Consider the following 22,870-nt stretch of genomic DNA (forward strand, 5'->3'; position numbering starts at 1 on the left):
AACCCTCATGTGTACCTTCCTCCTTCCATGGGTCCTGCTCCTCTCCCCTAGGGCTGGGAACACCCCCCCCCCCCCGGCAAACTTGACATGGCCAATGTCCTTCCCCTGCTTGTTCTTCAGGACACCACCCAGGAGGGCCAATGGCCCACCTTCCCAAACTACGATACCATCTCCCCTATAACAAGATGGCGCTAGACACCCTGCTGCCTAGATGCAGGCGTCCCAGTGGTAGGCCAGCTTGCTACACATGCATGTTGAGGCTCCCACCCAGGGGCCCTGCTGCTGGGGTGTGAGATTTCCACAGGCCCAGCTTGAGCTGGAAGGATGGTGCCAGGTTTCCTCTGGCAGAAGGAACAATAGTAGCCTTGCCTCCTAGGGGGTGCCATGGGGGGGGGGGGGAAGGCAGTGCTGGCTCAGTTGAAGGGTGCCATGGGGGGAGAGGTGCTGGGGGGGGCAGGGCGTGCTCTGCTGGCTCAGGGTGGGGGATTGATGTGGGGGGGCTGTGCAGGAAAGAAGGCCTGGCAGTGGCAACACTGCCCAGGCACCACCATCCCCTATGGCACTGGGAGGGATGTTGGTGTGTGGGAGAGGGAGGTGCTCGGGGGGGGGGGCATTGGCTCTGAGTGTGTGGGTGGGAGGTGCTGGCTCTTGGTGGGCGATGCCATGGAGGCAGGAGGTGCTGGCTTTGAGTGGGGTGTGTGTGCCATGGGGCAGGGAGGTGCTGGGTGGGCAGTGCCATGGGTGAGGGGGGAAATGCCAAGGAGCTGGCTCTGAGGGTGCCGGTTCGGGGATGGTGGTGCCCACAGTGTTGCCACTGCCAGGCCTATTTTCCTGCACAGGTCCCCAAGCCAGCAGCCCCCTGAATCTCAAAGATGGACATGGGTGAAACACTGGTCACAGTCAGAAGCCCTTGCCGCACCACTGCCACTTCCCTGAAGCCCCCCCTCCCCATCACTCACTCTCCCCCACCCTGACTCAAGACTGGAGTAGGGGGTTGGGATGCGAGGGGGGGTTGGGGTGAGGGCTCCAGCTGGGAAGATTTGTGTGAAGAGGCTCCACAAGTGCAGGATGAGTAGAGGTGGGGCTGCTGGGGGCACACATGGGTTATTTGAGAGTGTGGGCGGGGTGTGGTGTGGTGGTTAGAACTGGTGCAGTCATGAGGAGGCAAAGTTGATGGGCTGAAGACTGGGGCACATGTAAGGGCTTGAACACCATTCATGAGGGGCACAGATTTACATGGGGCTTTGTAATTAATTGCTAGGCAAGGAAATAGGCAGATGCGGTGGCAGTGGGGGAGGGGGCCCATGGCCTTCATGGGAATTTTGGGGACACCATCTACAAATTTGTGTCATTTGACCTCAGCTGGGTCTTCCCGTAAGACAGGGGTAGGCAAACCTTTTGGCCCAAGGGCCACATCTGGATATGCAAATTGTATGGTTGGCCATGAATGCTCATGAAATTGGGGGTTGGGGTATGGGAGGGGGTGAGGGCTCCAGCTAGGGTTGTGGGCTCTGGGGTAGGGCCAGGAATGAATTCAGGGTGCAGGAGGAGGATCAGGGCTGGGGCAAGGGGTTGGGGGGACAAAGGCTCCAGCAGGGGTGTGGGCTCTGGGGTTAAGAAGGGTGGGAGGGGGATCAGGGCTGGGGCAAGGAGTTGGGGCATAGGAGGGGGTCAGAGAGTGCAGGCTTTGGGTGGCACTTACCTCAAGCATCTCCGGGAAGTAGCAGCATGTACCCCCTCCAGCTCTTACGCAGAAGCGCGGCCAGGTGGCTCTGTGTGCTGCCCCATCCGCAGGCAGGGGCAGCATATGGAGCCCCTTAGCAGCCCCTACATGTAGGAGCTAGAGGGAGGATGTGCCACTGCTTCTGGGAGCTGCACAGAGCAAGCCCCCGACCGCACTCCCAAGCAGGAGCTCAAGGGCTGGTTTAAAACATCTGAAGGGCAGGATGTGCCCCCTGGGCCATAGTTTGCCCACCCCGCCCTAAGAGCTCCTGCACTGGGGGCAAAACACATTTTTCACTGTGAATTTGAGAGATGTAGTAGCACTGTAATTGTCCCACCCACACTGGGGATGGGCACTAGGAGCTCAAGAGGATAGTGTGTTTCGGTCTAGCATCTTTAAAAAAAAAAAAAAAAGATTTTGAGGCTAATTTCATAATGCTTCAGAGGGAGAGATCTAATCCCCCCCCCCCTCCCCTAAGGTTGGAAATACTGCTGTGTCACTGCAGCAGGGCCCCTCCCCTTGTAACTATCCTACGGCCAAGAGGAGACAAGAGCTGCTAGAGCAGTGGAAGGGAGGGGAAGCAGCAGCCACGGGGTGACCAGGACCCCCGCGGTGAAAGCTAAGGAAGCAGAAGAAGAGCGGTGCAGCTCATGGCTACCATAACTGCTCCTGCTTTTCCAACTGTCTCTTGACAACTAGTGACAAAGGGGCAACTGCTCCCTGCCTTAATACACATGACATGTGCCTATAGGTAAATGGGTAACAGGTGCCAGTGGCTGGCGCTCATTTAGTCCTGTGCAAAACCGAGGAACAAAACACATGCACTGCACTTGGCTTCCTCTGTGAAGCCCTCCATCAGTTGCAAAGAAGAGCTCCAAGGGGAAAAGGTCGGGATCTTCCCTGTAGCTCTGCTAGGATATGCCTCAAGGAAAGGTGGAAATGTGCCCGCCCCCCTATTGACTCCCCCTCTTCAGCAGGCACAGCCACCCACTTGAGTGATGGGGAGCCTGGAGCCCCTTCCCTTGTTAGGGATCATTCTGAGGGAAGCAGCTCCAGGAGAAGCAGCTGCAGTGGGATTTTGAAGTCCCTTCTGCTGCCAGCTGTTCCTTTTACAAGTGCTAATAAAGAGGGTTGAAGGAAGGTTGGACGGACGGAGACAGGAGCAGCAGAATGAAGCCGGGGTGTTCTGTAGCAGCTCCCAAACAGCAGGGCTGGCTCCCGAGCCAAAGTTTTAGGATTTGTCTAGATTAATAGGTAAGGTATAATGTGTTTGTGGTAGCTAAAATAGATTTGGCACTCACCTTGGCTGTAACTCAAGCAATTTAGCATGCTACAGGCAATGTGCTTGTCTAGACTATGCTTTCAAAACACATCAGCACATTAGTGAACAGGTGCAAATATCACACCTTAAATTTTAGTCTAGACAAGGCTGCAGCCCCTTGGATTGGATTGGAGGCAGAAGTCCAATGCCCACCTGTAAACTGCTCCTTCCTGCACCCGTGTGGGGAATCAGAAGGAAGGGAGTAGCTGAGAGGGAGGGGTTGCTGAAAGAGGGGTTGGACTGGGAGTTGTCCTAAGAAGCCTGCAGTTCTGTCTCTCTTCCTCCTCCTCCAGGTCCCCTGCTCTGTTTGGGGGGCGGGTAGAAAGGAGCGGTGTTTCTCTGCCGAGGTTTCTTCCCACTCCCCAGCTGAAAGAGCGGTAGGCAGAGCAGGACTGAGAGGATCTCCCTTAGCCAACAACCGCTCTCAGGGCCCTTCAATGTTCTCGGTTAGGTTTGGAGAAGTTGGGGAGAAAGCTGTTAACTGAGTGCAGCTTTGACCCACTCTGCTTGCAGCAGGCTGGGAGCTCTGTGACTCAGGAAAAGCATAGATAACAGCTCCTCCCGTTGCATATGAAGGGAGTAGCTGGGGGAGGTTGTGTGAGGGATGCTGCAGGAAGCATGGGAAGGTGAAGGAACAGACAGGGCAGTCATCACCTGGCAACCAATCAAAAGACTGGCTTATGAGTTGCTGCAGAGGAGGAGGGAGGGGAGCATTCCAGGAGGACTTTGCTGTGCTCCAGCTGCTACTCTCCCCCTCTCCTGGTGCTGTCCTTTGGGTGGGGTTCCATTTGGAAAGCTGGCTTTCATGGCAGCCACGGGTTTCAGTGGGAGCAGCATTTCATTGCACTGGGTGCTTGCCCTCCACAGCAGAAGCAAAGCGTTCCACATCTTTTCTTCAAGGATCACAGAACACAGACTTAGCAAACCACTTTCTCTATCCTTTGTGCCACCCCTTGCTCTGGCCACACCAAGAGATGCAGCCCCACTGTTCCAAAGCCTTCCTGCCTACGGATGAATGACCTGAAGTAGGCCAATGTGTCTGCCACCCTTTCACATCACGTTTGGGTCACTTTGGATCTTTCTGAAACACTCCTTAAGTCCTGAACAAAGCTGACTAAGGTCAGTAGAACCTTGCAGGGACTTCAGTTCACACAAGGATAAGGTTTACTCTGGACACATGTATGATTCATTTCTAGGTGTTAATGGAGGCCCTTGTAATTGAGCCTGTCTTGCACTCTTAACAGAGCTGTAGTTAGTAGCTCTCTTCCTTTCCCTTTCACCCTAACAAGGGAGATGGAAGGTACAAGAAGAGAGGGTGGGATCTGGCATTGAAGAAGTCTCACAAGAATAGCTAACAGCTGTAGTCACTGGAGACTGCCACCGTCTTCCTGCCTCCTCCAACTCTTCAAGACACAGACCTAAGAGAATGCAAGCCAGCTTTCATCTTTTCTGTTCTGCGGATAGACCCTTTTTAGAGATTAGGTATAGGACTCTTTCGTAGACCATGGCCTGCAGGCCTCCAGGCTACAGCTAGAACTAGAGGTTGAGGGCATGTTCTTCCCAAGTTTTCTTTGGTTATACCAACAGCTGAGGCAGCAGCTTCCTGCCCCTGCCCCCCCCCCCACACACACACACTTTCCTGTACGAATAGCTAACCCAGAACTGATGCTGAGCCAGATTTGTGGCCTTGTGCAGCAAATGGGTAAGCTCCTACGGCCAGATTTCTAGTGGTATTTAGGCACCTAAAGATTCAGATAGGGCATTTTGAAAAGCTGAGTAGGTGCCGAACTCCCAATGCTTTTTATGCACCTAGGGCCTTTTGAAAATCCCCCTATTTGCATCTTTAACTTCCTATGTAAATTTAAAATCTGACACCTTGTGTTAGTCCTGAGTAAGGAACTAGAAGGTGTTAGTATTCACAGCTTAGAGGATTTAAACCATAGATGGGTAAACCCTTCAAATGACTCCGACTACCAAAGTTCAGGAATTTGGGACACAATTTAATGGGTTTGGCTTATTTCCCCCCTCTAATCACAGTGAGTTAGGCACCCAGCTCTGATAGCAGAGGAGGGTATGGGAAATATCTACGGTACTTCTATGCTCCCATCACTATGCTGTCAATGTGCCTCAGTCTTTGAATGCATTTATCCTCACAATATCCCTGTGAAGGGATGCTATTACCCCATTTTACAGATAGAGAAGTGAGGCAAAGAGACTAATGCCCCACGTCACAGTCTGTGGCAGAGTCAGGAATTAAACATGGGTCTCCTGAGTTGTAGGCTAGTACCCTAATCACTACAACCAGGGGTTCTTAATCTTTTCCTGAGGCCTCGCCCCACACATGCTATACAAATTCCAGGGCCCAGCTGCGCCACAACTGTTTTTCAGAAGATTAAAAGCCAGGGCCAACATTAGAGGGGTAGCAAGCAGAGCAATTGCCCAGGGCCCTGCAAAGCTGAGTTGCTCAGGCTTTGGCTTTCTACCCTGGGCCCCAGTGAGTCTAACACTAGCTCTGCTCTCTGGTTTATTGTCGCAGACCCCCTGAAACCTGCTCACTGCACCCCTGGTTGAGAGCCAATGCACTAGACCATCCTTTCCCCTTTAGATAGCGGTGGTAGCATTTTTCTAGGAAGAATACACCTTCTTGCCTTTGAGACAGGGCTGTAGAATAAAGCTGTCTGCCACAATGCCTTCAGCAGCTAGTCCAAAGTAGGATGCAAGGGTACAGCCACCCTACTGGAAGGTGTTTCCTGGCCCAGGTATTTTATCTACGGCTCTTGTAAATTCCTGGACTGGCGTGGACTCAAAAACCTGGCTGACAAACTCCAGAAAAGTTGCCTTTACAATGGCATCAAAAGTATCATTCTGGTTAATTTATTTTGAGCACACAAGTGAGTGGATCTGAAAAGGTGATCCATAAGGCTGTATCCTTGATAAGCACAGTCAGTACTGACTACTCCTTTGTCAAAGACCCTTGGTGCTGGGAATACTGGTGTTGGGGCCAATTTCTGCACATCAAGAGAGCAAACTTCAAGGGCTTGGCCACTGATGTGGGCACACACGAAAGAAAGTCCAGTGGCACCCAGAGATCTGGCAACTTACGTCATAGGGCTAGGGGAAAGCTCCAGGGCAGCACTGGAACCTTTCAGCCAGCTTCAGGGATGACCAGGTCCCTGAACTTGCACTGCTACTGAATATTCCCAGTTTAGTCTCCTCCATGCACCATTATCCATCATTTCTTCTAAGGACAAAATACTTCATTGGATAAGGCAGAGCTTAGTACCATCAATTTCAAGAGTCAAGGCTTAGACAAAAAGAACAGGAGGACTTGTGGCACCTTAGAGACTAACCAATTTATTAGAGCATCAGCTTTCGTGGGCTACAGCCCACTTCATCGGATGCCTCAATACCTCAACAAACAGCAAGAAGTTCCAGGCTTAGAAGGGATGAAGAAAAATGATAAAAGACAAAAACACCCTATCACCTGTGGGTGAACACTTTTCACAAAGTGATCACTATATTGGTCCTCATTCTCAAAGGAAACCTACTCAATGCTTTCAAAAGACGAGCCTGGGAACTTAAATTCATAACTTTGCTAGACACTGAAAATCATAGTCTTAAAGAACTAGATTTATGGCTTAATACAACAATCTGTAACCTACTATTGCCCCCGTTCCCCATTTTTGTCCTATCACTACAGGAGTGTTAACAGGCCACTTCACCTTGAATGGTTTCAGAGTAGCAGCCGTGTTAGTCTGTATTCGCAAAAAGAAAAGGAGTACTTGTGGCACCTTAGAGACTAACCAATTTATTAGAGCATAAGCTTTCGTGAGCTACAGCTCTGAGGAAGTGAGCTGTAGCTCACGAAAGCTTATGCTCTAATAAATTGGTTAGTCTCTAAGGTGCCACAAGTACTCCTTTTCTTTTCACCTTGAATGGTTCCTTAGAGTATGTGCTAAGTACTTGTACTAAACTATCTGTTTGACCCGGTATTTAGTAGTGGCACTCTGAGTACCTTTCCCAGTCCTGAGGAAGAGCTCTGAGTAGCTGGAAAGCTAGTCTCTCTCACCAACAGAAGTTGATCCAATAAAAAAAATCTCACCCACCTTGTCTCTGTATAATCCTAAAAAATAAACTATACTTGAGGCAGGCAGTTTTGAAGCCCAAAACTCTGAAGCCACAGAGAAAACTGAGGCTTTATTAAATGTTTCATGGAGGAGCCCAACTACAGGCACTAAGGCACCAGTGTTCCCAAAACACAGACACTGAAGCACCAAGGCAAGGTGACAACTCACCAAAACCCTGACAGGAGATGGAACAACAGAGTACTGCAAATACAGGCGCTGGCAAGGCCAGGCCAAGGCAAACTGAGAAAAGTGCCTAAAAAATCTTGACCAGAGACTGCTCCTGGTGGAAGACGAGACGAGTTCCTTCACTAAGGAAGAAACTTCCAATAGTTTTGTTGCCTAAGAACAGTGGTTAGAGCCCTGAGTGGTGCACACAACCACTAGTAGCAGGGAAAGGATGAGGGTCACTTGCAAAGTTCTACCTTTCTTTGTGCTGTAAAGAGCACAAGAATTTAAGTGTGTAGGTTTCCTTTGAGCATGAGGACTGAGAAGTCAGATATAGTGATCATTTTGTGAAAAAAGTGTTCACCCGCAGGTGATAGGGTGTTTTTGTGCTGTAAGAGCACAACAGCCAGAAGACCTGCCAAAACACAATCTCTAGAGCGGAAAAAAAAATGTTTCCATTGGCATATATGGAAGGAATAGAATGGTTTTCCCAAAAAATTTAGAATAGATTGTGGTGTTACACAAGCACCAAAGTGCTTCTGGATATCCAAGGACCCAGGGTATTTCCCCCATAGATATTTTTAAACTTAAAGCATACATCCCACCAATATAGTCTCCACTTTATGACTCTTTCAAGTTAAATTACCTTATTGGAAAGTTGCCTGTTGGCCTCCCAGAGAGAGTTTTGGATAGGCCATGTCTAAACTAGTTTCTCATATAAATTTTCAGTGGAAGTGTTAAGAGGCAAACTTTAGGACCACTGCTACTATTTTAGACACAAAACAGAGAAACTTTAAAATATCTGTTTGATGAAAGAGGTTCAAGCCATTTCTGTAGAACATAAGACTTTCATTTCATTTTTACATCTGGCCTTTTTCCTTGTCCACTTCTGAGAACAGTACCATACTTCACATGGAGTGAATGTTAAAACTGATTTTTAGTAACTAAGGAAAACTACTACATTTATGTGCTTCGGGCTCAAACTGGCAATCTGATCCTTGAGGATAGACCTGAGTCCATGTGTAACCCCTTTGACTTTAATGAGATTCAGCCCTGGCAGAAAGATTAACTGGTGCTGATCAGATCACAGAGCCTTGGTTTGTATGATGTCTGCCAGAAGACTGTAGCAGAATTTCTAGGTATACTGATTAAGTGCCTTGGTTGACAGACAGTCCACTTGCAATACCAGAGGAATTTTTGCACTTAAGAGAATAAGATGGCTCTAGTTAGGGATTTATTGAGGTAGGATCTAATGCAGAGATTGGCAAACTATGGCCCGTGGGCCACATCCGGGCCGCGGGACTGTCCTACCCAGCTCCATAGCTCCTGGCCTGGGAGGCTAGCCCCCAGCCCCTCCCCCGCAGCCATGCGGGCAGCACTCTGGGCAGCGTGCTCATGCAGGGCAGCGCGCTCATGCAGGGCAGCGCGACAGCATGAGCACTCTGGGCAGCGTGCTCATGCAGGGCAGCGCGACAGCATGTCTGGCTCCAGCCAGGTGGCACAGCTGCCAGACATGCTGCTCAGAGCAGCATGGTAATGGGGCCAGGGATGGGGGGGTTGGATAAGGGGATCCCAGGGGGCAGTCAGGGGACAGGGAGCAGGGGATCCGGAGTAATACTACTACTAAGGGGGTTGGAAGTGGGAGCGGTTGGATAGGGGGCGGGAGCCAGGCCATTTGGGGAGGCACAGCCTTCCTTATCCAGCCCTCCATTTCGCACCCTGTTGTGGCCCTCGGGCCAAAAAGTTTGCCCACTCCTGATCTAATGTGTAGTGTGGTCTAATCTTGTCAACTTTACTATTTGGTTAAGAGTCACAGTATAGCAAACATGAAAAAAAGACTACATTTTCCCCAATATTAAATCTTTATTTTATTATATACAAAAATATTTTGTTGCGAATTAACAGAATTTCACATATTTGTACATTATTTTTATGCTGGACTATGCATGACATGAAAAAGATGACTGTGTAAAAGACAACATGATAATGAGAGGAGATCTTAGAATACAAAATGATTAAAAACGTAGTCCGACATGTCAGCTGATTTTATCCACGTAAAGATATAATACTAACAGGTCCCATTTGTTGGACCTGTTCCATATATCGTGTTTCTTAGGCAAAAGTTTAGTTGCTAAGTTATTTTCACAGTCTTACTTTAGAAAATATCACTCAACAGTTAGTTAATGTGGCAACGACAAGGTTTTCTTAGTTTTGTTTTTTGCACTGCTGAGACCTGTATACATCAGAAGAGAACAATTTTTAAAACTCACAAGTACCAAGTCTAGTTTTAAAATTTAATAAGCTACACAAAAAGCATGCATGTTAACATCCAAAAGAAAAAGCCACTTGTGAAAACACGCAAGGTAAGTCAAATCTTAATTCAAGGGGACAGAGACATATTTAATATAAATGTAAATCAAAGTTTAATTTGACCAAAATCTTGAATTTCTTAGCACAATCCCTGACAAAAACTCCAGAGTTTAGACTCCTTCAGTAATAGTGGGTACCCTTACTGTACCACAATATATAGAAACATTATACATAGGAAGTGTAAGATTTGTGGGAGAAGGGCATACTCAACATGCATTTTTAAAAGTCAAGAAAAAGTCTATGGAAGTAATATTTTGTACATCATGAACACAGTGTGATGTCCTGGACTGTGTTTTGAAACCTGTTCAAAACTGCACTGTACCGGCCAATATACTGCCATCCAACGAAACCCAGTGTTAAGAGGAATCTTGTGACCCCTTATTTGAGAGGTGAGATAGTACAGAAAAGCCACTTGGGTTCTGGAGAAAGCTTTATTATTCTTCATGTTCTAGAGAAGGGTATCTTATGGAGCAATATTTAGGTCAGCCTTACAGGTGCCCAACTATCTTGTCCTTGAGTTTGGATAACAGCTGCAGAGTCTCATTAAAAAGAAAGTAGTACAGGCGAAAGTGTCCCCATAGCCAATGTAACTCTTTCATGCTTGAGGACCCAATCTTATCTTAGCAGCAAAGGAAGGGGAATCCACACCCATGAGCATGAAAGTTGAAAATTATGAGTACCAAAAGTCTTTCCTTCTAATGTACATGTATGATTTCACATTTATTTCAGAGTAGAATTTACCCCATAGAATAGAAATACTGCCAACTACAAAAGTAATTAACTGTTTATAGGTGGGTTTACTTAACAGAAATGGAACTACTTACTCTACAGAATGCCTTTAGTCAAGATGCTTTTCATATTTTATACAGTTAAACTAGAACTTGAATAGAAATACAACATACTGCGAACGACATAAAAGACAACATATTGCAAATAATTTCTTACAGACAACACCCACTGACTTACTTGGGAATTCTCTATGCTGAAAAATGGTGATGGACATGTTAACCACTACTCCTGTTATGAACTAATGTACCAAAATATCCCTTTTAAAAACAAGTAGGACCTGACTTTTTCTACACTGAATTTGGAGATATAAATTATACTTAATCTCTCCAGGATTTAATGAATGGGGCAGAGTTCTAATTGCAGAAGCATGAACCTGCCTTTGAACACATGCATGTATGTTCCCCACTGGGTTTCTCAACTGGTGCATTTTGAGGCAAAAACCCCTATGGACCACACTAAGTTTAGAATCTAGCCTCATATCTGTATCACAGTAGTGCCTAGAGGCACCACCTGAGCTGGGGACTGTATTGCAGTAGGCATTATGTAGACACAGTGAGAAACAAACAGTCTTGTTTCTGAAAGCTTACAGCCTAAATAAGCAAGACAAAGTGTGGAGGGGAAACAGAGGCACAGAGAGTGGATCTGACATAGGCAAGGTTATACATCAGATCAAGGGCAGAGCTGGAAAAAGAACCCAGGTCTCCTGATTGCCAGTCTAGTGCCCAACCCACCAGATCCACATTGTCTTTGCTGTAGCTAAAATAAGGAACGGTATGGACACACAAACTTTAAAAAGGACACCCAGCCAGGCATTTTTCATATTTCATAAAACATTTTTCTATTTCATATTTGCATCATCTGGAAACCTAGGACAGCTCTTGAGTGCTGAGCATCAGGCATTTTGTAAAACGAAAGCACTGAAGTTTGATTTTAAAAGACATAATTAGGATAGCATGTAAGGAGCCAGTAAAGTAGGTCAAATTTTGAGCCTTCACAATCCTTGACAGTCTTTTTAAGCACAGACATTCAAAGTTAAGGTTGACTTGCCATCCTGTTCCTCTCAATTCTTGCACCTCAATACACACAGAAATTCTGATCTGAGAATACTGCACAAGGCAAAAAATAATACTGTATTGCCCACAAGGCTGAGTTTCCTTGCCGGTGTCAATTTATGATACTGCTCTAATTTCACATCTTTTATTTTATATTTACTAAACATTTTAAAAGCCCTTCATAAAATATATATAAGTTGACAGGTTCTATTATGGTTTACCACACTGAACCTTAAACAGACTATTGTGGGCTTGTCACAATATTTAGAAACTTAAGTTGAATCAATAACGTAACTTTTAAAGAATAGAGCTATTATGAACTAATCGGTTATGCACCCAAAGTATTTGCATTAAAGTTTAGTTTGGTGTTTACTTAAATTAGTTTACGAAACAGGGAGGATTGATTTATATCGAAGTGATTTAAATCAGCAATCAGGAACCCTTTATTTAAAAAATCAATTTTAATTGTGTTTTGCATGTGTACTTTTTAGTTATTTTCTCTAAAGAGAGGTTGATTCTTATTCGTTGGTAACCATGAAAACATGTTGATTTGCAACTAAATATAGCCTTTACACTAAACTGGTGTGTTTGTTTTGCTAATCAGGAGGATACATTATATCTATACATATTTATTTAAGCAATTATGTAGCTTAACATACATTTATTCAGATACTTAATTTTAAAATCTTTTATTATGTTAGAAAACGGTGAATGATGCATTTCTTATTTACTAGATGATTATTTTACTTATGATTTGTTTCAAGATGTATTTGGATGGATATTCTAATTCAATTAAAGATGCACAAAACCAGCTTTTTAAAAATATTAAACTACCTTAAATGTGCTACACGCCTAAGAAAAAAGTTGATCAAAATATGTTTTGCATTTAAAATTAAAATTGAACTGATAGTTTCTGGTCACTTTGTTCAAGATTTTAGAACTAGTAGATCTCATCCTGACACCTAGTCTTTATTCCTAGGTTGGAAGAGGAAAACAACCTTTCCACCTGGTTTCTTAATTATGAATGAACTAGTAACTGAATTGAACTAGTTGAATAAACTGAAATAAAATAAAATATTGCTTCTGCACCTGCAGAAGAGGCTACTGCTGTCAAAACTGCTGTGTTAGCCCTTAAACAGACTTTGATTCCAGGTGCTTCACCAGTGATTACTACCAGCTCAGTAGTTTGATTTTCTTTAAAAGTTGGCAGCAAAAATTGATCATTTATTATTTTTGTATTTAATTTAAATTATTTTAATAGATAAGTTTGACAACCTATGCTAAGGTCTATTTCAAATTTAAATAGATATTTTAAAAATAAACCTGCATTTAATTTAAATTAAAAAATCCAATTTTCTCTTTTTAATCTTTTAAAAGAAAGCATCAATTTTTTTCCATCCTGCCATGGAATAATTTGTGGTTCATGACATTCTGATTGCATTCTAGCAAAAAGCTAGCGTTCACAGGATGAACCCAATATTTCCTCTGTAACTCTATAGATACACACACAACATTTTATGGTACCTCATGAACTGCTTAATATAGATAGAAGTTACAGATACAGAATAAATTTTTAGAGTGAGCAAACGTATATTAATAATCACCACCATCCAGGTAGAGATATATGTGCCAGTTTTCAATATATCTCATATGCAGGAATATTTCCTTTGGATTAAGTCTTGGTACATAATATGATTGTGTACATGAACATTTTTTGTTTTACTATCCATGCATGCACACATTCACTTCCCAGCTATTTGACCATTATGAAGATAAAAGTAAACTAATATATTCATGTACCTTACAAATTTAGCAGCATCTCTAACATATATCCCTATGGTTAGTCAGCATAAAGTTTAGCTACTTTACTTTTCAGTGTCCAGGAAAAAGTGAGCAAGTGCTTAATACTCAGAAGAAGAACCAAACACAAAAGTGATTTCTGGACAATAGGAAATGTTATAACTTTAAACCCCCAAAATACTATTAACAACAATATAGTACATGCTATGAGAAATATTTTTATTTGTTCAAGCTTAATGCATTCATAGCATCTCTTCATTACTTGTATATTATGCAGTTCAGTCTAACTTGTGGATCTTCTAGCCCAGTGGTTCTCAATCAGGGGTATGCAGAGGTCTTTCGGGGGTATGTCAGCTCATCTAGATATCTGCCAGTTTTACAACAGGCTACATAAAAAGCACTAGCGAAGTCTGTACAAACTAAAATTTCATACGACTTGTTTATTCTGCTCTATATACTATATTATACAGTAACAACGTGCATATACACACTGTATTAAACATGCGTTTTATGTCATATGATGCATGCAAGCACGTTAATGAGGTTGAAGTTGTCAGTGTGTATGCAGTTCCAATGTAAAAACTGACAGTTTTTTAAAACAAGGTGCTAGAAGCGATGGTAGTGGCGACAGTGAAATTTGTAAGAAATTGAAAAGGACTGAAAACACTCGATCAGTTTTGTGAGGAATATATTGCTTTTGGATTCACATCTACAAATAGTGATCCACCTCAAACTTTGTGGTTCCTTTGCGGAGAAGTCTATTAAATAACAGCATGAAGCTGGCATATTTGCAACAACATTTGAAGACGAAACACCCTGTGCATGTGGGTAAACTGGAAGAATTTTTTCAAAGAAAGATTTCTGAGTTCCAGACTTGCCAGCTTAAAATGAAAAAAGCGTCAACTATTTCTACAAAAGCACATGAAGCTTTATATGCTGTCTCTCTTTCTTATAGCAAAGATCAAAAGAGCCGTACACTATTTCAAAAGATCTGATAAAAAAAGCAGTTGATACTCTCAAGAAAGTACCCTTATCACATGACACTGTCGTAGAACTGAAGAAATGGCTGAGGAAATTTTCTCTCAATTTTAGAGAAACTTAAAATGGCTAAAACATTTGCCCTTCAGCTTGATGAGTCACGGATATTAGTGGAGAAGCTCAGCTGATTGCTTACGTTTGATACCGTGAAACCACTGATATCAACGAGTACATACTGTTTTACAAAAGTTTAAAGGCAAACTAAATTGGAGGGGCCATGTTTAAACTGAATTTTTCTTCTGAACACGATTTGAGTTGGAATTCATGCAAAGTCATCTGCACCGAGGGGGCTGCTGCAATGACCGAGAGTGTGAACGGACTTGTAGCTAGGATCAGGAAAGAAAATCCTTCCTTGCAGTGGGTGCACTGTATCATACACTGAGGGGTACTTGCTTCAAACAAGATGAGTTCTTAACTGCATGAAGTTTCAAATGAGTCTGTCAAAATTGTCACTTTATCAAGTCCAGGCCCCTCAATGCTTATCTGTTTTGTGTTGTTTGCGTAGAGAGGGGGTCAGAACAGCAGCAACTGTTGCTTCACACAGAGGTTCACTGGCTTTCATGACAGAAAGTACTTGACAGATTGTCTGAATTACACACAAGTTCACACGTTTCTTTCTGATCATCCATTCCCTCCTTTCCTCAGCCATTTCTTCAATTCTATGACATACAGTGTCATTTGATAAAGGTACTTTCTTGAGAGTATCAACTGCTTTTTTTATCAAGCATGTTTTTTTTCCTGCAAGTGCCACAGTGGCAGGCAGAATCAGATCTTCTGTAATAGTGTATGGCTTCTTTGATTTTGCTACAAGAAGGGGGACAGCATATGAAGCATTGTGTGCTTTTGTAGAAATAGCTGAAGCTTTGAGAATACTGTGGTTACCTCAACTTGCCTACCTCGCAGATACACTTAGCAAGCTGAATGATCCAAATTTGTCCATGCAAGGACGTGACACTAACATTCTGAATCTCTATGAGAAAGTGAATGCCTTTATCAAGAAAACTGAATTCTGAAAGTCCAAATGTGGAGACAAAGACTATCTATCTGTTTTCCACTGCTTCATGCACATGTCACAGATTTCTGCACAGGGGAAATTGAGCAGAGCAAAATTAAAAGATATAATAGATTGTTTTGCTCACTTGACATCTGAATTCAAGTCTTATTGTCATGAGAGATTCTGCTTTTAATGTTCTGAAATACCTTGAACATCCTGAGAGGCTTACAGAAAAACCTGAAAAGGGGTTTAAATATTGCAAAAATTCACTTTTCCCAATTGATATAATTAAGGTGGTGACAGTATCAGGATACTTTGGGTTGTATAAAACAGTAATTAGTTTTAAGATTAAGGCAGTAAGTAAGTATAAATTAATGATAGTTTAAATTTAGAAAATCCAACATGGCCAGGAAAATCAAAATGGGAGAGAGAGGGATTACGGAGTTCAAAATTAGGTTGTGGAAAGTTTAGCAAACAAGATAGCATTAGAGGGAGGAGCTTATAAAGGTCTAGAATCCAAGATGGCGTCAGGGAGGAGCTTTCCTACCTAAAAATAGGTATGTTGTTATAGGGAGGAGCTGAAAAGCTAGCTGCTGATTGGCTGAGAGGAGCTGATATTGAGAGAGCAAACAGCATATAAGGCCAATAGCCAGCAGGTTGAGTTTATAGTGGGTTCAGCCAGCAGGCTGAAATTGAAGTACAGAAGCTGCTTGAAAAGAAGAATGGAACATCCTGGAAAGCAGCTACCTGGAAAAGCAACAGCAGCAGCAGAATTCCAAGGTTGTCATAGCAACGAGCAACTGCCTGCCAGCAACTAACTTACCAGCAGCAATGAATGAGCAGCAGCCACCACAGCATCCATGGCCCGACTGAGCAGTGAAATTGCAAGCTGTGAAAACTGTGCTCTCTAAATTCAAACAGATCAGAAGGACCAATAGATGAATCAGAGGGAAATTTTGAATAAGATGTGTAAGTCTGATCTTCTTTTCTATCTAATATTTAAGAGTGTATGGGTTTGTCTGTAAATAAAGCTGGATGCCTATGTCTTGAGTAAGATCTTCCCTTCTGCTCTTGTAACTGCTTGGCCAGCACTTATAGGATGGTAAATATTAAGTGTTAATGTTAAGTAAAGGTTTTATGTTAAATGTTATGTGACAATGATCTCATGTGTGTATATAGAGACTGCATCTCTTACAATCTAATCCTGTACTTAATGTAACACTAAGACTAAAAACCTTTGTGTATGTGGGATCTTTATATACATGTTACACTGAAGCTGCTGTATTCTTTGTGTGTGAAATATTGTAAGCAGTCTTATTTCATTGTGCCGCTTTAATTATGATGGTTTAAATGTAATTTTACTGCATTTTTACTATATTCTATTATTCTTTCTTGCTTCATTAAATACACTGTAACCACTTACCTTTTAAATAAACAATTATTTTGTTTTCGAAGAATTACTGCTTGTATGTCTATCCTTGAGCGGAGGGCTGTATCCGTGTCCTTTTAGGGGTTAGCAAAACTAGCTTACTCTGGGGAGCCCTCTGTGGGTCATAGACAAGCCCGCTGGTAACACCCTGGCAATTCCTTTAGGGCAGACCACAAACCTGGTTACCCTTTTAAGAAATTAAAAGCGCTATTGTAGGTAACATAATTGAAGTCTAAAATTTTAGGATAACAATACTGCCCCAACATTCAACACAACTTAGCTCAACTCAACTGGGTAAGAAACCCATTCATTTTGTCAGATGTTAGTTACAGTAACCTCTCTGCCAGTCAGCAAGAAAATCTTCTTGAGACATCCTAAGACATCCGAAGACCAAGGGCTGCAAATGAAGTTTAAAGACTCCACACTAACCCAGTTCTGGTGTTTAGTACAGAAAGAGTACAGTGACCTTGGGAACCATGCTTTGCATGTTCGGTTACCTTTTAGGTCAACATATCTTTGCGAAGTCTCATTTTCTGTTAAGACTGCCATCAAGACAAAGAGTAGGAATAGACTTTATGTGGAGAAAAACTTGATTGTTGCTGTCGCTTCACTGCCTCTCAGAATGACAAGGCTCAAGTGTCACACTGAAATGTAAGTACAATCAATATTTACATTCTAATCCATTTATTTTATAATTGCATGGTAAAAATGAGAAAGTAAGCAATTCTTCAGTATTAGTGTGCTGAACTGTTTTGTTTTAGGTCTGATTTTGTAAGCAAGAAGTTTTTAAGTGAGGTGAAATTTGAGGTATGCAAGACAAATTAGACTCCTGAAAGGGGTACAATAGTCTGGAAAGGTTGAGAACCACTGTTCTAGCCTACCCCCCTTCCTACCAATATGTATTATGACATGAAGCTATCACCGTAGTTACGATGGAAATAGCATCTTCATTCTCTAACCCTCTGATGAATGGCTTAACAACCTCTCTTAAATGGTTAGTTTGAACTCAAAATTCTCATTGCTGTCAGACTAGAAGACTTTTTTTTTTAAAAAGAGTAAAAGAAAATATTCAGCCATTTTTGAGTGACCATATGAGCTGAAAACCTATTTTTTATAGTTTAAAGAAAAGTTTCAATGTTTTCTGAACAGTTGTTTTAAATCCAAAGCAGGTGTGTTTATACAGCTAACCTGGTCCTCAATGAGGAAAGTATACTTTACCAGACTTCTTTACCAAATCTTTCAAATTTAGCAAAGAGTTTATTTTGCTTACCACCTTAAGCCTAGAGATCCAGATAACCCCCATAAAGGTTTTGATATACCAGGTTCTTATATACATCCTGCCAGACAATCCTTCCTGTGAGGGAGCCCTAGAATCACACTTTCCAGCTGCTTCTACATTAAAGACAATACCTAAAAGGATACAGTAGGCCTGATGGCACTTATGATAGGCTCAAGCGCGATCAATTTAACATTTTGCACTCTATTGAACACAGGAGGGCCTACGCCCTAGCACAAAACATCACCACACTGTCCCTTTTGACAGTCCTATTTCTATGATGGTACTGGTAGTAGTACAGTAGTTTTCTGACTAGACCTTGGCGCATACATTTCCATTTGGTGAAATATGCTCTGACAAAGCTGCGGAGTTAGTGAAATTTGCAATATACGGCTCTACAGTGTGGAAAGTAAAATCTTCTAATTTTACTCGTTAGGGAGGAGCTAGCTCAACCCACTTTTGGCATCACAGTTCAGGAGTTAGTCATTTCTAACTCATAATGAAAGGCATAGTATCTGACTAGATAACACTTCCTACATATAGAACACACTTATCTCCTATTACACAGTGTACAACAAGGACACTGATAGATCCATCATAGCTATAAAGTCCTTTAGTACCAAGATTGAATCTTTAAAATATTTAAGCAAAGGCTCTGCTATTTTTTGGCAACAACAGATCTATTCTTCAAAGTACCATTAGAGCAGTAGCATCATAGAACCTAGTCTCCTAAGAGTACCAAATAGAAAAGTGTCATGCTGGCACCACATATTATGAAATCTACCAAACTTTTAAAAAGAAACAAAACCCATATATACTTTGCAGAATTTAACAGAATAAAAACAAAGTAGTAATACAAGTTTTCCTTAAAAGTTTCAGACTCACTTTAAAAAACTGAAATCTCAATACCAAAAGCCACAGAGAAGACCAAGGCTAAATTTTGTATAACATTTACAAAATATACTGGAATCTTTAAAAAATATATCTTAGAGGTTTTTAAATCTTCTATAATAACTTTTGAGACTCACGGTTTCTTTGTATAAAGTAACTACATAAAGCTACCTGCACCCTGTTTTTTGTGTACATAGACAAAAATCTTTAAAAGACCAAGGGCACACTATTGTTTTTACAGTGTATCTACTCTTTTGGGTTTTTCATCAGAAAGAGAATTCAGCAGAAGTCCTCTTTTTGTTGGCATTCTGTGTAATATGCTTTGGCATAGAAAAAAACTTCAGAAGACAGGTGCCCGTCACCAGATAGAAAATAAATTAAGTGGATAGATGACTGTAATTTAGGCTCAAACCTGGTAACTGATGAAGAAATGTGACTACATACAATAGCTAGTGTAATATAAAATATGGTCACAAGAATAGTTTGTCTTACTGACAATTTGTATTTTCATTTTATACCTTGTTAAGGAGAATTTATATTAGTAAAAGTCTTGAAAATATGAATCAATATGAACTTGGAGATAATAGGAATAATGCCAGTGAGTCTACTGAATGGAGAATTATTTCATCACGAAACAGAAAAAAATCAAGCTATAAAACAAAATATAAACATTGATTTTTAGCATCTGTCAATAACTTTCTAATTTCACAAGCTATTCAATGAAGAATGCAGTTTAAACACAATATAACAAATAGCACAAAAATCTCATCACATCACATTTTATAAAACACAACAGCTGATCACTCACAATATTCCAAAATGTAAAATAAGAGCCAGCTAAATATCACAAGAACTCAATTCACAGATCAATATACAAACACCGAACAATGTCTCAATAAAAAAGCAGGTTTCTTTAGCAATGTGTTTTCACAAGCGTGAATAAATAGTCCTACACACTAAGCCTCATTGTAAGGCTCTGCAATATAAGGCTCTCTTCTCAGGCTACTTCACCATGATCCTAACTACAATGATTTACATTACATACAACCTTTCTGACATCAGTACCTCAACTGTAATGGGCTAAAAGGTTGGCTCCCAAGAATAGCCTAATAAGCAGAGTGCAAGGTATTGTTTTACATTATTGTTTTTTAAAGGTACACATAGGGGAAGTCTACAGTACATATGTCTAAATCAAGAGACAAGAAGAAACCATGAAACTGCAAAAGTGTATAAACATTGAGCAGAAAGATGTCAGAGCAATGTCACAAAGCAGTGATGGTTGCTGCTTTAATATTTAAAATTCTGCTCCCATAAAAAAATTTAAAGGTGCATATTAGGAAAAGAATTAGTGTTTTCTCCTAACAACAACTGACATTTGACCAGATGAACACTAACTTTCAAGAGTTTTACAAAAATTGTTTCAAGTATCCTTCCTTATCACAGTGAAAATGTAAGACCAAAATGTAAAAGTTAAAGTGAATGACTTGAAAGTTTTAGATGAAAAAGGCAAAGGTACTAAATTAAAACATATAAAAATGCTTCAACGCATTTCCTTCATGTGACATGAATAGAAAGGTTATCTGTAAAAAGTTAGAAAAATTAAAATAAATTACATATCTAAGTACACTTTTCCTTCAATATGTTATATAAAAACTCAGAATAGTGTACTATCATCGGAATATACACAGAGTAAAAATGCAAGGGTGCTGCAGGTATCTTCCATCTCTACAGAATGTCTTCTGAGAATGTTTGTTGCAGCTAATTTCACTTGTTAGCTAAACCCATCTTCAGAAATCTGTCAGTATACCCAACTAATTGGGACCCATTGTGGCTCCAACCTCAATTTCTCTATAGCAGTCTGTAGCTTCTCAAAGGCTTTGTCTAGATTGTCATTTACAATGAGGAGGTCAAAATAGTGGTTGTATGCTCTCTGAATCCGTGCACTTTCATCAACTGTTTTTTTCAAATCAGTGTCCTGTTGAAAAGATTTGGAGACTAATTAAAAATCGTGACATTAGCAGTTCATTACACGTTCAAATAAAGATAAATGAATGAACATAACTATTGGTACCCCCATCAGTTTGTCAGGTAGTGCAACTGAATTTTACTAAGTTTAATATTGAACAAAAGCTTTCATTTACTACAAATACTTGGTAGTAAAGTTTAAAATATTTGATGGAGATGGAAGAAGGTATGCTTAATGTAATTTGGTTAACAGTAAGAGCAAAATTTTCAAAATCTGCTAAATTTGAAAGGTGACTATCAGCCCCAATTTAGCAAAGCACGTAAGCATGTGCTCAGAGTTAAGTACATACTTAAATGCTCTGATGAGCTGGTGTCTTTCTGCCCAAAGAGGGCTTTTACTGCAGCTACTTATTTTGTATGTGGAACTGTTGGGTGCAATGAGTGTGGAGGTAATGTTTTCAGGAATAATTTGAGCAGCCAGTTTTATTTGGCCCTAAATATACTTAATTTTCCATCAGATACTGCCACCAAAACAAGAATCTTGATGAACAAGTTTTAGAATTGAAACTTCCAGTATCAAAGAATAAGTGCTGGCGTTTCTTGTTATTTTGGACTGCATTTCACCCAATCTTTCCATCTGTACACATCCTCCCACTTGTGGGCCTCCACTGCATCATTTTATCTGAGATGTTGAGGTGTGTGAGGACTGTTCCAAGACTGCTGATGAGGACATCCTATATCTGAAGTATAAGGTGATTAAAAGCCACTATAAAACTGTTGTTCAGCATCCCAGAGAAGAAATTTCACCTTTGTTTTGTACTCTATCAATACTGGATTTCCCACATACAGCACTACCAAGATGTGAGTGTCAAAGCAGAAGTCACTTTTGCATACAGCCAATTAAACAAAACCTGCAGTTACTGGTTGGTTTGCTCCAATGTTCTCTTCCGTAGAAATAAGTATTTCAAGGCCCAATACTAATGTGAGGTCACGTAAGCCACACTGAAATATAGGTTTTCTAAGTAGCACTTCTGTAACAGTAAGCGAAGGTAAGAAATGAACAAATCCAAGTAGGAAATGAACAGCAACAGTCAAATGAAAAAGAGTCCCATTCAATTACATCACATAATGGCAGACAGCTAAAAAGTGACAAATTTTATAAGTGCTTATATACAAATGCTAGAAGCCTAAATACTAAGATGGGTGAACTTAAGTGCCTGGTATTAAATGAGGATATTTATATAATCACAGAAACTTGATGTCATGATGATAATCAATGGGACATGGTAATACCAGGGTTCAAAATATATAGGAATGACAGAGTAGGTTGCACCTGTTGGAGAATGGCACTGTACGTGAAAGAAAGCATAAAGTCAAATATAGCAAAAATCTTAAATGAATCAAACTGTACCACAGAATCTCTATGGATTGGAATTCCCATGTTTAATAATAGTATAGCAGCAGGAATATACTACCGACCACCTGACCATGATGGTGACTATGAAATGCTCTTATAGATTAGAGTGATTATAAAAATAGAAAATTCAGTAATAATGAGGGGCTATCCCCATATTGACTGGCTATGTGTCACCTCAGGACAGGCTGAAGAGAAAGTTTCTAGACACCATAAATGACTGCTTCTTGGAGCAACTAGTCCTGGAACCCACAAGAGGAGAGGCAATTCTTGATTTAGTCTTAAGTGGAGCGAAGGATCTGATCCAAGAGGTGAATATACTGAACCACTTGGTAATAGCACTAAATTTAACATCCTTGGAGGGGTGGGGTAGAATATCAAAGAAGCCTCACACAGTAGCATTTAACTTCTGAAAGGGGAACTATACAAAAATGAGGAAGCTAATTAAATGGAAATTAAAAGGTACAGTAAAAAAGTGAAATGTCTTCAAGCTGCATGTAAACTTTTCAAAAACAT

The 22,870-nt window shown here is 41.4% G+C and overlaps 1 protein-coding gene across 2 annotated transcripts in view; it reads right to left on the bottom strand.

Annotated features, from left to right (window-relative positions):
* Window positions 1-19,713: 19,713 nt before the first annotated feature.
* PALS2 (protein associated with LIN7 2, MAGUK p55 family member) overlaps window positions 19,714-22,870 on the bottom strand; it is a 137,489-nt gene continuing 134,332 nt past the window's right edge. Inside the window, exon 13 of one of the 2 annotated variants that reach the window (XM_084618345.1) lies at window positions 19,714-20,950. In XM_084618345.1, coding sequence (XP_084474471.1) covers window positions 20,774-20,950 — 177 coding nt within the window. In that variant the 3' untranslated portion in view covers window positions 19,714-20,773. The remainder of the gene's footprint in view (window positions 20,951-22,870) is intronic. The other variant, XM_084618346.1, reaches the window with a different exon arrangement.

Source organism: Lepidochelys olivacea (assembly GCF_965140295.1).
Source record: "Lepidochelys olivacea isolate rLepOli2 genome assembly, chromosome: 2".
Classification (NCBI taxonomy): Eukaryota; Metazoa; Chordata; order Testudines; family Cheloniidae; genus Lepidochelys; species Lepidochelys olivacea.